The following is a 14221-nucleotide window of genomic DNA, read 5'->3' as shown; positions in this document are numbered from 1 at the left end:
GCCACTTCCTCCGCAAACTCTGTATTGCGTCTCCGGATAGCCGCAGCGGAAACTGGCACTCCTCGGCCGTTTACGACTGAAGCCACGGCTGCCCCAATTTGGCCTCCAGTCGCCTCAACGTAGGCTACCTCACTGTCATCCACATTTCCTAACCTTAGCTTTAAGGTCTCAGCTCGCTTCTTCCTTAGTTCTTTATTAAATTACAGATCCATAATTTTAGAAAGTGGGGGGGGGGGGGGGGGGGGGGGGGGGGGGGACAACCAAGGCGTTTCTTATCTCACTTTCTATGTCTACTTTTTTCTCAATCCTTTTCTAGGTTTATTCCTACTTTCGTCAGAATTACCCTGCCCGTATTCTTCGCGCTAAGTCTCTCTATCTGAGATACTTTAACAGCCTCTACTAACTCCCTCCACGTATTATGTACTCCCAAAGCGAGCAGTCGCTTCCTTGAGGTACACATTGTGGTTTTCTACGTGGGCATAGGCCACCAACCAGCGCGGGTTCCAGCATCGCGCGAGCCGAAGCCCCGATCAGCCGTCACCACGCGCACACTGAAACACCGCAGCGCGCACTCAACCTCCACAAGGAGGAAAGCACTTCGCTGCTAGGACAAAAGCCTCCAAGTTCACAATGGAGACGTTTATTGAAACGGCATCCTCCAGCGGTACACACACGCACACACATACACGTATATACAAACGCACATACACACACATACTCAGTACCATGTCCCGGGAGCGCGCGAGGAGCAAGGCTCCTCTGCGCGCACGAAGTGACACGGAGTGCGCGCCGCAAGCACGCAAGGGCATGCTGTGATCTCTCTCTTTCGCGATGGTCAAAGGGTTCCTTTGAGAGAGAGTGGGCAACCACCGCAAGGTACGCTTGTCGTGGATCGTTGGATCCCGATCGATAGGCACGAGCTGCGCTCTCAGGTATGAGCCGGAGCGGACGAACTCGATTACACATTGGTCTGGTGGTGGTTAAAAAATTTATAAATAACAATTAAATGATTACAGAGAGGTGCTTGGGTTAGAGACGCATCGGTCTCCTCCCCTCACAATACTAAGTGGAGCCCCTATTCCGGGGCCCCATTGGAAAGCAACGCCGCCTGCGTCCGTTGAACCAAGGCCTTTTGAGCCTTGAAGTCTTAACAGCCTAATAGGGCCGCCTCCCAGTCCTCTCTAGTTGGGTTGGGGTTGGGGGAATGAATGGGTTTGACTGGCACGCCCAGACCACGTGGAAGGTGTCAGCCACCTCCCCACAGTACTGGCACGCACCATCAAAGGACGGGTTGAAATGTTTAAGCACTGCCGGGCACAGTACAGTATTGGTAAAAGTTTTGATGAGGAGGCGCTCGTCAGCGCGATCCAGTCCCTTACAAGGGGCCGGGTAGCGCCTGTGCTCCTACTTGTAGTAATCGGTGATGTCTTTGAATGTAAGGGCCAGATTGTCTGATTGGGAGTAGGCTTCCAAGGACAGGGAGATAGCCCGGGGAGAGAGTGTGCTGGCGGCCTAATCGGCCTGTTCGTTTCCCTTTGAGTTCGTGGTGACCGGGTGCCCAAATGCGCGGACAAGGGCCGGCAGATAAGAACAGTAGCGTTCGCACCTTGCGATGTCTCGGAGGGGTCTCTCCTTGGGCCCCGCTCAGAGGGTCGCGCGAGCGCGGCCGTCGAAGCGGTGCCGTGTTCCCGCCAAAAGGCGCTAATGAGAACAGCCACTGGGACGCCAGGGCAGAGCTGTGGCCGAGCGACAGTGACAAGTCGTCCGGATATCTCCCCGCCGCCTCAGGCGGGAGGAAGGGAAAGAGGAGAACAACAGGGAAGCGGGCGGCGGCGGCGCAAAGGGCAGCCGCAGCAAGCCCGAGTCCCCCAACATAGGTAGCTCTAGTGCTCTCTTTATGCATTTGCGTAGAGGGCGTCTATCCTTTTTCTCCGCCGCTTTCATATCCAAGTATTGCGTCGCGTAGCTAATTCTGCTAATCACGTGCGCTTGTACTAGGTTTATGAGGTTTCTCTCAAAGTTCTCTGCCCTTGAATGCTGTGCGTTTAATAAGGTCCAAAATCTGTATCGCGTGATTCTCGACCTTCTTTATGACCTTTCCATTGTACCCATTGGACTGCAGGATCAATTCGGTATTTCAGTATTTCTTTAACTGTCACCTCTATCTTTATATCCGTCGATGTTTTGCATCGGAGCTGTTTTGGTTTATACAAAAAGTGTTCCGATTTCTGCCACAAGCACGTGAGCCCTTTCTTTTTTAACGTGGCAATGGGAAAGCTCCCAGGGAAACTCGTGGAGTTGGAGGGGCTAAAATGCAGTATCTATGCGGATGACATTAACCTTTGGGTAAACGTACGTATATATCACTGCAAAAAATATTCGTAAATTATACGTAGGAACTCTCAGTAAAAGAGAACACAGCTGCTCTGTTCTATCTAAAACGGACAGAACGGCAATAGTGCATCCATGAAAACGGTTGCTATGATGTCGACAAAATTTACTTCAAAACGAAGCGCTGCAAACCAAGGGCTGGGCTATGTTATGCTGTCGTTTGTATTTTGAGGCAGATGAGGCAGCCTCACGATATGAATGTCATTCATGTTTAATTTCCTTCCATCTTCGGGAAAAAAAGCTGTATAAAGTGCTTGTTTCTTGCAATAAACCTGAGGTATTAGTGGCATCTGTCTTGTCTTCAGTGTGTTTGTAGCACTCGTCGCGTGCTACAAACACACTGGCAAAGCCGTGAACTTATTTATTGCATCCGCCCACCTAATGTGTCACCCACTGCTAAGCTTCTTTCTGATGGATTTTATTATATTACCCTACGCGGCCATCGGTTACCTTAACTGTGCATCATGTGCATTGGGCTTGGTCATTTTTTCTTTTTAATTTCGATTAAAATTTTATTAACTCGAATTTGCTCCCTGGCCTACTTTGCACGCTTGCTTTGTCTAACATGTTACTCTTGTCAATTTCCCGTTTTTTTGCTCTTTGTGTCGAAATATTTTCGCTCGCCTCCGGCAGGAATATTTACGTATTCAATTTCGCAGTAACTATTTAGGCTTTAGCCAATAGCCTTTTAGTTAGAGTGGCTTGTGTCAAATTCTTTCACGCAGTTTGCTTGTTAGCGCCTTCATTTTTAATTAGGTGTGAAGACATCTTATTTATTTTATTAGTACGCCCGTCAGGTCGTTCGATGACGTAAGGTTGCTATTCCTGTGTTCCGCCTACACCGTGAAGCAGCAAACAATGTACTCTGCTGAAACGTGCATCTGGAATTTTAAATTACGCGATACTGATGGTTTGAGCTCCAGCTGAGATTTAGCGCCGAGGAGCGAGGTAGAGACGTAGTTGACCACCTCATGTCTAGAAGTCGTAAATGCAGACAAAGTTCGGTGCGAATTAACCGAACACTGTTATTCTTTGGCTGGCCCGGTGGGCCCTAAAATGTTCGCGCAACCGTTTTGCTCCCAGGATCGCGGACGAGCTCATTGAAGAGCATGGAGAGGCTACCGCTGCCGGCGAACCAGGGCCGGAAAGTCAGGGCCCCGTAGATATCGAGTTCCTGCGCTCCCAGTGCGATGGCTGTGTGTGGCGCAAATCAACGCTGCAGGCAATGCGGGCGCTGATGCACAAGCGCTACCAGTACACGCGGCGCCAGTGGCATCTGCCCGTGCTGGGCATATTCGCACCGGCATTCCTCCTCGCTCTGCAGGGAATCCGCGAGGCCAGAACGTGAGTGGCTACGATGTGTCCTGGAGCCTGTCTTGTTTATTCTGAAAATCAATGATTGATCCGCTTGGCCCAAGGGCGTCCCCGTAGTGGGTTACAGAGCGATAAAATAACACTACTTCATTTACAGAGCACACTACTTGACTTGAAAGCAGGTTCCATTTAGATTCCATTCGCTGATGGAAAAAAACGCTACTTGACGTGAAAGCAGATTTCATTTAGATTCCATTCGCTGATGAAAAAAACAAAAAGAAAACTGGCATGAATAAAAGTTTTTACTCGAACTTGAACGAGAAGCATTCATCCGGAATACAATAAAGGAAAAGGCAGAAAAAAGGTAAGGCTCTGGAGCGCATATATTCAAAGTTGAGGGAACAGGTAGCATTTGTACATGTGGCGGGTGGAATAAGGGGGAAGGGGGGTGAGAGGTAGTTATGAACGGGGGAGGGGGCTCGATCTTGGCACTGTCATTTAGTAGCGATGACGTTGATGTGGCAGAAGAGGCTGCAATAGCTCTTTCTTGTGTCGGCACAAAGGCCACGTATGTGTTGAGCGACAGTAAAACATAAAGCAAATATTTTGGTAGTGGGAAGACGTCTCCCATGGCACTCAAAATTCTAAGAGAAAAATAAATAGGACAATTAATCTGATTTGAACCCCAGCGCACGAATCTGTTAGTGGCAACGAGGCTTCTCACAACCTGGCTCGAGATCTCTACTTCAGTCTAACAAGACTCTAGATGGAAAACAGATGACGGCATGGAGGCGTCTGCAAGCAGATGTTTATCCAAATCCGGTCTTAAATAAATATATATATTCCAGATTTTGAAGATCAGAGCTGCATGATTTGCGGGCAGAGGGGCACCATGAACAATATAATATGGGAGTGTTTGCATTCCCCAGACATGGCAAACACAATTTATAGTAGAGAAGCCTGAGAGGCTTTTCTGGAAAGCCCAAACCTAGAACACCAGCTACTAGCGGTTCGACTGGCTGAAGAGGCCGCCGATATCCAGGGGACTTTGGCCAGTATGTGAAGCGTAATCTCACCTGCCCCAAGGCGCCTCTCCTCTATGGGAAGGACCTGTGGTAGAAAGGAGCCTTTTCTGTCGGACAATAAAGTTTATTCACTTACTCACTTGGTCACCTTTATTAGGTAATACGTTTTTAAACTTTCTACGGTTGTAAATGTGCTTCTAAGCACATTTACAGGTTACACATCAACATTTAAATTTGAGTGTTTTTGCCGCATGCATACCATGGCCGAATTTCATCACACGGGGTTTTGCCATAAGCGCACTGTGCTGAGCTTTCGTTTGAAGTTTCGCGGCTTCCTAAAGAGACGCGTATTGTCCAATTATTGTGGCGTAAGCAACACTACGCTGGGTTTGAGCGATTTCGCGGAGCCCCGGAGAGCCCGAAGTGCTCATGGGCAAGGAGCGAGTGGCGTCAAATGGCGCACATCTGGGGAGCAGCGCGGAGCCGCCGCCTACTCCTCCGCTGCACGGATGGCTCCGAGGAGCCGTCGCCGTTCCGCCAGCTTTGCAATTTAGGGCTTCAATGCTGGTGAACCGAATGTGGAGCGAAAGCTTTGGCTGCAGGCAACCGAGCGTTGCATCGAACTCAACAAGCGTTCCGTATAACGCATCAATATTCACTGGCGTTCTAGGTAGAGTACACGACCACCGGCGGCTGCGTTTCCATGGAGGCAAAATGAAGAGGCGTCCGTGTGCTGCACGAAGTATGTGTGCGTTAAAGATCCACATTTGGTTGAAATTACTCCGTAGCCCTCTACTATGGCAGGGTGGCTAGAAGAAGAGGTGTGATGGACGTGGCGCGCTTTCCGTTGAGAGGAGTGGCCCTCCGAGCGTGACAGCCGCTGGGGCCAAACGGAGCGCTGCAGTCAGCATTCCGGAGGAGACTTGCACGCGTCCAAGGAACGCCATGCGACAGGCGCGGTGGTGTATCGCCCAAGCACACTTGCCGTAGAAAGTATGGCAGATAATGCGCCTTTCCTTTCCTTTCCTTTAAACCAATTATGGTAAGGTGGCGAAAGGTGGCTGTTCCTGGCCATACGGGGCTGAGACGGTAGGTCAACGACGCTTATGGCGGGGGCTAGCCAGCCACCGAATTGTTATCTGTTGTAGGCCGTCATTGGGGCTGGGGCAGGTAGATCACTGCCGCTTGCTGCGGGGGCTAGCCTGCCAGTGAATTTTTATCTGTTGTAGGCCGTCATTGCACCCGCCACCGCATCGGTGGTGGACTACGGCTGTTGTTGCGGCGCGCGTCTTTCTTTCCTTCTTCCTTTTCTTTCTTCTCTATTTTCTCTTCTGTCTGCACGAGGCAGCGGAGGTGGCTCAGCTACAAAGCCAGTAGCACGCCCGTGCATTTTCTATTCCTTCTTCCTACAGCCACAACAACAACATTGCACCCGCCACCAAATGGATGGTGGACGAGGGCTGTTGCGGTGCGCGTCTTTCTCTCCCTCTACTTTTTCTTTCTTCTCTACTTTCTCTGTTCTGTCGATTGGGGGGGGGGGGGGGAACAGAACAGAGAAAGTAGAGAAGAAAGAAAAAGTAGAGGGAGAGAAAGACGCTCTTTTCTCTTTCACTCCCACATTCTTCCCTTCCCTTACGGCGCGGTTGCGGTGTCCACAGTAAACAAGTGAGACAGTCACCGCGCCTTTCCCTTCCTATAAAGAAATCAGTTTCTCTGTTCTGTCCACACGAGGCGCCCGTGTGCTGTGCGATGTCAGCGCACGTTAAAGATCCCCAGGTGGTCGAAATTACTCCGTAGCCCTCCACTACGGCTCCTCTTTCTCTCTTTCCACTTTCACTCCCACCTTCCTCCCTTCTTTACGGCGCGGTTGAGGTGTCCACAGAAAACGTGAGACAGTTACTGTGCCTTTCCCTTCCTATAAATCAATCAATCAATCAATCAGGCAGCGGAAGGCCGACTACTGTGCCGCAGTACTTGTGTTCGAACCCGACCTCGGCGGCTACGTTTTTATGTAGGCGGTAACGAAGAGACGTCCGTGTGCTGTGTGATGTCAGCGCACGTTAAAGATACCCAGGTGGTCGAAATTACTCCGCAGCCCTCCACTACGGCTCCTCTTTCTCTCTATCCACTTTCACTACCACCTTCCTCCCTTCCCTTACGGCGCGGTTGAGGTGTCCAGAGAAAACAAGTGAGACACCGCGCCTTTCCCTTCCTATAAATAAATAAATCAATCAATCAATCAGAGGCAGCGTAGGTGGCTCAGATACAGAGACAGTAGCAGACCAGTGCATTTTCTTTTCCTTCTTCCTACAGCCACAAAAATTGCATGTAGAACTGAAACGAATGCCGATAAGAGGCAAACGATGATAGTCATAAGACAGGAGAGGAAGGGTAGGCCTTAGCCATTCTCCCTTTAAGAGGCAACGCAGAGAAGTCAGCGGTGGCCCCACGCGCCAGCTCCCAGCTGTGCACCGTGTGACGTCACTCCCTCCTGGCGCATGCGCAGCTAGCCGGCGGCGGCGAAACCCCTAAGTCACCCGCCCAGCGGAAGAGTCGGCGGAGGCTCCGGCTCGGCTCTCTAGCTGTGCTCCGTGTGACGTCACTCGCTCCACGCGCATGCGTACCTTTGCTCATCTGGGACTCCGCGTAATGATTCATCGACTTGCGTAGTTTTGCTTTCGCAACAAAATTCTGCTCTGCTCCAGGAAGTGCACGTTGGGCCCCACGTGCACTTCCTGGAGCAGAAAAAGTGCACTGCTGTGCAAGGCACCGATGCGCAATGCCTCATGGCCATCCGCCAGCCCTCATCAGGAGACATACCAATGTCGCTCGGAGGCGTTTGCTGCCGTCCACAATGACGCGCCGCGCACCGAGACAGCGCGGTCGCCTACAGGCTACCCGTATTTGCCAAATTTTTACACTCTGGATATCTAGTAACGTTGCTCTGGATCGCCTCTTCGGTAGACAGACGCGTTGCGTCATCTAGCGACGTTGACACAAAACGCCACAGCACAGCCCTAGCATGCGGCAGGGAACAGAAAACGAGCAGAAGAGGTATAGGCTTTCGGAATTTAATTCCTCAAGCAGTCCTAAGATAAATTCTGCATATGCTTTTGCATGCTTTGATCCTCGTCGTATGGATTGTTTTACATCGCACAAAATAAAATCATTTCCTGAATAATCCAGCGAATTCTGCACGGAGTCGAAACCTCTCGTTTGTATGACAGTGAATGACATATTTTTACCTGCATCAAAAATTCATATAGACAACTACTGCTCTACATTTTCTGATATTGTTAACTTCACTCTGTGGTGATTATCTCGAAGAAGCCATCTCCGATTTGCTGTCGCATTAACAGCTGTCGCAGTTATGCGGCGCGCAGTAATCCCATGAGTCATGAAGGGTATCGCCTTCAAAACATATCTACTGCGCAGGGTGGCACGAGCGAAGGCGGTACAAGATGTCTACATTTACGACATCCAGCTCATGTACAACTTCACCACCAAAGCTCTGCTGTCGGCCGACGAAGATTCCGTGCTCCTGTCGCAGTACTATCGCCAGCTCATCGAGGAGAAAAACATCCAGGTATGTTCCCGCAGATCATTTTATGAACTTACCTGCCGTGCACGTTAGACCCGTAGTGATCGGCGCTACTTTGCGAAAATAGAAGAAATCTTGAAGATTATGGTCGAATTCGAAGTTCCCGGCACCAGTTCGTGGTTAGTCACTCCGCATTAGCAGCCAACGAATTGCTCATTCTTGTTTTTGACTCGGCAAAGAATGGTACGCGAGAATTCTACACTACGTCTGGAAATAAAAATAATTTTTATTTGACAGGAGACAATGAAATACCACTCTAACATACCCATATTAAAAATGCGTCCCGATATATTAGGCAGCTTCCACATGTGGGGCGCCACTTAACGACGATGTAGAGTCGCGAGCACGAGGAGCGTAGAGCTGATGCGTGAGAAAACCGAGGTGTAAAGGGAGACAGCGCCACGGAGGACATGGCATTCAAACGACTAGGTGGAGCCGACGGGGTTTGGGTTGGTGCTGCCGAGAGTCCCCTTTGATTAAGCCTGGCTACTCTTCTGCCAATGTAATCTTCCTTGAGCTTATGACGCAAGGTCACCGGCGTTTTGCTGTGGTCTTCAGCACTCCTAATACGCCATGGCTACATTTTGACAATGTCTTCGGTACAAGTCCAGCGACGCGTCACAGTCCATCCACATTAGTCCGCCCAGTCTGCAAGACATCCCCGCGTCACCTGGGGCAATCATGAATTGAACTTTTTCCTTCAACGTGCATTGCCGTGAGCGCGCTGGATGTGTTTGCTTTCCTCGTATGTTCATCGTTTATCGGCTCTTTAACTTTAGATTATAAACAGGAATTTGTCCCGCACATAATAGCGTTCCCCTTCTTTAGTTGGGATCGCGTTTCCGATTCGCGACTCTAGGATGTGTTCTATTTTTGGGCTCCGAATCTGGGCACAACGCATTGTCCGTGAGTATTCGTTCAAACCTCCCAAAGACTTAAAAGGAGCCGACGAGGCCCCAGCAGCAGTCCACTTCTGGGAGGGAACCTCGAGCCGCCACGTACTCCCGGGGACCCAAGCTGCCGCAGTGCATTCAAGGAAGCGCCAGCTGTCCCTGAAGGACCACCGCTTTCTATAGCTCACCCGTCCGCATCGTTCAGTGATGGACTGCCGCTGCGCTCCCAGGTACTCTGGTTCAGAGCTTGCTTCCCACGTTGTAATTCGACTATTGATTTCATCTCGAAACGCGTGTCTAATTATCTACGTAACGTAAATTAGGGGTTTGACCCAATAAGTTCTTAATGTTAATGTTAATAAGTATGTTTCTTTCCACTACAAGCGGTGTATGCTATTTTCAGAATATATAACGGCGTTTGTTGTTGTTACATGCCAACCCGCCTTCTTCTGATTCTCTACGTTTGCTTGGCATATACGCCGGGCATCGAATTACCATCCCTCTTTTTCATCTATCGGTGATGCGCTGGGCTAATTACCGAGTGCGCGACAATTAACTGGCGTTCGCGATAACACGTTCGATGCAAGGGAAACGTGGCGAATTGAGTGCACTACATATTAAGTCTTGAAATGTGCCTCTATAGACTTGAGGAGTGTATGCGTGAACAGGATCTTTTGTTCGCAAGCTCCTATTTAAGTCAGTGAAAGTATTTGCGGAGATACAAGCATAGCTTTAGAAACATTCTTTGCGATGGGTAGCCAGCCTGGCATGGCCAGCACTAAACTTAGGGAATTGGTGCAGGACAAGCAGCGTGAGGAACAAGCGTTTGCATTGTAGATAGTGAAGAATGAGCGCGAGGCCGCGAAGCTGCCGACGAACGGACGAATTAGATTTTGCGCATGAAAATACATTCTAGCAACATGAAGAGGCCAGTGAAAATTAAGGAAGTCTGAAAAAGGATGGTCTGAAGTCAAAGACAAGTAGACAACTTATTCCACTTGATATAAAGGATGATTGAAGTGGTTGGAAGCCATGCAAAATACCAGAATTGTCTATAAAACGGTTCCGCTGCATATCTGAATGGGGAAGTACTCACCGTTTATGGTCGTTTACCAATGGGGGATGCAGCCGATTATTTCATGCCTAAAGCACCCTTTGTAGATTTTTCGGACCAGGACGGACGGCTTCCGGGACAAATTCAATTAGGAAAACCTGCAAATGAGGAAACCGCAGCCCAGTTCTCAGCACAACTCAGCAACTATTTTGATCACTGTATCAAGCTCTCAAGTACTAACTTTACCTCAAGGACCTGCGAAAGGTCCTGATTAGGAAAATGTTTTGCATCGGTGTCATTCGCCCACTGCGCAGTACCTGAATAAAGGAAAGCAAAATTGCTGGAAGACATGCTGGATTCACCTTACCAGTTTTTAGAGACTCAATGAAATCATAATCTTGTCAAATCGAAGAAGAATAGCCGAGACGATACTGGGAGGCTAAAGTCGGTTGATACAGTAGCCGTCAGAGGACAGCGCCCCTCTGTCATTTTTGTAACCGCCCTGGGCATCAAGCCGGCCCATCCGATGGCCTGCACTGGCAGAACATTTCTCCTCAAGAAAACAGCACACACCACTATCGACAGGGTTTAGTTTGGGGGATACAAATGTCTTCCACCTACCTGTATGGAATGCCATTCATGGTTAATAAGGATCAGCAGCCGCTGAGCTGCATACATCGAGAAAAGCAGCTAAACAGGAGAGTCCTGCGTTGAAGCTTACTGCTTACTATCAGTTCACCATATACCATATTAAAGGCCGGAAAAACGTGGGACCCGGTTATCTTTCCTGGATGAAGATATTTTCCCATCGTATTCTTTTACATTATGTTGACATTGAAGACTTGTATCCTGCGTGTACGTTTACTTAGTAGCTTGTTTTATGTATGTCTCGTGTTATGTCCCAAAAGCATTACGTGGGCCTGTGTGCCACCGTCTGGGAATCTAGAGTGTTATGCGATAGTATTCCAAAAGTGGGGACTGTGCCACAAAGGTGGCGGCGTCCCTCAATTTGTCTGCTATTGAATGTATACAAAATCGCGGAATTATCATTTCTGTAAATGGGGCCTGTATATGTGTCGATTGGTCACTCATGCCTGAGTGCGTTCGGCCACCTTGCCTCCGTAGTAGTTGCACTTGGTTAGCTCCAACTCTCCTTTGCCTGATCGGGGGTGTACGCAATGCTTGGTTTGTCTATTTCTTACTTTTCTCTCTCTCAAGTTAACATTACTACAGCCAAGGCCTAGAGTGATATTTCTATATCCGTAACTTTTCTTCCTTGGCAATGTGGCCTTAAGCAAAACCAAAGTTGTGGCGTACGTGCAGGTTGTGTTGGTTCTGTGTTACTTTTTCCGAACCCAACCCGGTCTGCCACTGTCAAAGGGTGGTGCAACTACATGACCTTTCCGTGGTGAGTGATCTAATTTGTGCGTGTCTAGTATGTCCTTTATTTTGGACTCCGAAGCCGGGCACAAGAAGTCGTTCGCTAGTGTCCGTTCGCAACTCCCGAAGGACTTAAAGAGCCGACGAAGCACGAACGGCAAGCTGTTGCTTGGATGGAATCCCGAGCCGCCGCATACTTTTGGGGTCCCCAGCTGCCGCCGCACCGCATTTACGAAACGGCCAGCTACCCCGAAAAGACCATCGCTTCGAAAGCCGTCCCGTCTACGTAGTTATGGGATGGACTGCCGCTGCGCTCTGCGGTCAACAGTATGTGTACTCTTGTTCTGATCTTGCTTCCTACTGTTGTAATGTGACTATTTCTCGCATCGTAAAACTCGCGTTTATTTCTCTGTGCAGCATAAATTAGTGTGTTTGATTCGATATTTTCATCACTCGTAGTGTTGTACTTTGGAATGATAATGATGCTTTCCACTACACACGGTGTATCCATCTTTTGAAAATAGAAACTTTGTTGTTACAACCAACATGCTTCCGTCTCATTCTCTGCCTACTTACTGGCTACTCCAGGCATATAACCACCACGCCTCGTTTATCATGTCTAGGGGATGCCCTCGGGTAACTACTGAGCGCAGGACATACTATTCACGTACAGTTTCCTGAGACCTATTTTGAAATACGCAGCCCATTATGTTTTCCTTGCTCGTTTAACTACTCGGTGAAAACACATAAAAACATTATAAACCCAAATTGTTTTTACACATCGAATGATTATAACATTCCCGTGATCGTGACCATAACCTTTTTACAGAATACCACGCTTCTGCCTCGCGATTGAAAGGAGTCCGACAAGGCTGGTGTTGAGATGATTGTGGTGCAAGAATTAGGATGACAGTTCTCGTACGCTAAACGCAAGGTCAAGGCACGTCGAAACGCAGTCGTTGCTTCTCTCGGATACCATTGTGAAGTCTAACGTACTTTTGAGTTGTGTCTTCGTACTGTAGCTGTGACATAAAAATGAGAAATTGGTGCTGAATGCTTAGTCATTAAGGTTTAGCTTCTCTATATTTAGCTGCCCCGCTTCTGCAAAACAGTCAGTACTGAGTAAAGCTTACTGCATAAAAAGTTAGGGATTTATAATTTGGAATGTTGTTTACTAAACATTTCTTATGCAAGGGAACAGAAATAGGACATTGACTATGAAGGTATGAAATAATGTAAATACGAAAGCATTTGTATTGTTCGAGCCAATGATCCTGCTCAAGTGAAAATTACTGGAAAAAAAAAACAAGCTTTCTACAATCCTTATACTACCGTCATCAGGAGGTCACCATTAGAGGTGGATGGTTTGCAGATATATTGTTCCATTATTCAATCGACTGAGGCCATCAGGACTCAGGCGAGCCAGTTAAGCAAAATCCTTTGGAGTCACGGGATTAGAATGGTCGCGGCTCGTCTAGCAATGATTGCGTAATAATAATGTTATTATTATTACTCCACAATCCTTGCTAAACGAGGCGCAGCCATTCTAATGCCGTGATTTCAAACGTGTTTCCTAACTGGCTCTCATCAGTCCTGATGGCCTCACTCGCATAATAATGGAACCATATCTGCAAACCATCTACCTCCAATAATGACCTCCTGGTCACGGTAATGTTACAAATTTCAATTGACAATACAGTATACCTGTGTACAACGCGTAGTTTATTACTTTTTTGTGATACATGATGCTGCTGCAGAGACATTGGTCATACCGTCTGAGGCGAAAGCCCCTATACACTAAATAAATGATCGCTACGAGCATGGGTGTCTGGCGCTAAGCGTCTTTAGCTCAGTATCAGTTGGTCGAAGATTGAAGCAAAGCTTTTCTCATTAGGTGTCGCAGAGCGCTATTGTACTTTTATCTGTTTGTTTGAACTCGTTATTTACAGGCGCACCGCGTTCGTGACATCACTGACTATCTACTGGATGTGGGCGCTCGCAGCACGGATGAGTATCTGACCTACGCGGTAGGCAGCTCCTTTCTCCTCGTCGGCAAGAAGTCCAGGCGAGACCAAACAGAAGGCGTCGTACAGCTGGGTGTATCCAAGGACTTTAAGGGCAGGTTGGCCATTGCCTGGTACGTTCGCAGGTTCTTTTTTTCCACACCGGTGTTGGAAGGCTTACAACGATCTTTGCTCTCCTAGACATGTGATTTATTTTGGTAGAATGGACGCACGCGATATAGGCTGGCTAAGCAAAAGTCGTGGGTTAACGTCAGAAACCTAACAAAACTGCCTGTTTAATTTTTTTTTGTCGACAAGGATCAGCGAGCTAACGTAAGATGGTATTCCGAAATTCTCGCTACACTTGTAACGATCTCTCTGTTGACTGATTTCTCAAGACAGCATGGCTTCAACAACTGTAATATGTTGAGCTGGCCATTCATAATGGAATATAACTCTTATTCGTTCACTACAATAATAAACCCTCAGCTTTTTCTATCCCCAAATTAAAGAATCCACCCCTACCACTGAACGGCTCTTTTATGTTTAGGCGTAATATT

General features: G+C 48.3%; 1 protein-coding gene across 1 annotated transcript in view; it reads left to right on the top strand.

Moving 5' to 3' along the window:
• Positions 1 to 14221, top strand: part of LOC146177789 (phospholipid-transporting ATPase ABCA3-like) — a 52000-nt gene that overhangs the window by 5288 nt on the left and 32491 nt on the right. The window contains exons 3-5 of the mRNA XM_084581638.1: positions 3475 to 3735; positions 8166 to 8316; positions 13608 to 13795. Coding sequence (XP_084437764.1) covers positions 3475 to 3735; positions 8166 to 8316; positions 13608 to 13795 — 600 coding nt within the window. The remainder of the gene's footprint in view (positions 1 to 3474; positions 3736 to 8165; positions 8317 to 13607; positions 13796 to 14221) is intronic.

This window comes from Amblyomma maculatum, chromosome 10, assembly GCF_055883805.1.
Source record: "Amblyomma maculatum isolate TAMU_Amacu chromosome 10, ASM5588380v1, whole genome shotgun sequence".
Lineage (NCBI taxonomy): Eukaryota > Metazoa > Arthropoda > Arachnida > Ixodida > Ixodidae > Amblyomma > Amblyomma maculatum.
This window is presented reverse-complemented; position numbering and strand designations above follow the sequence as displayed.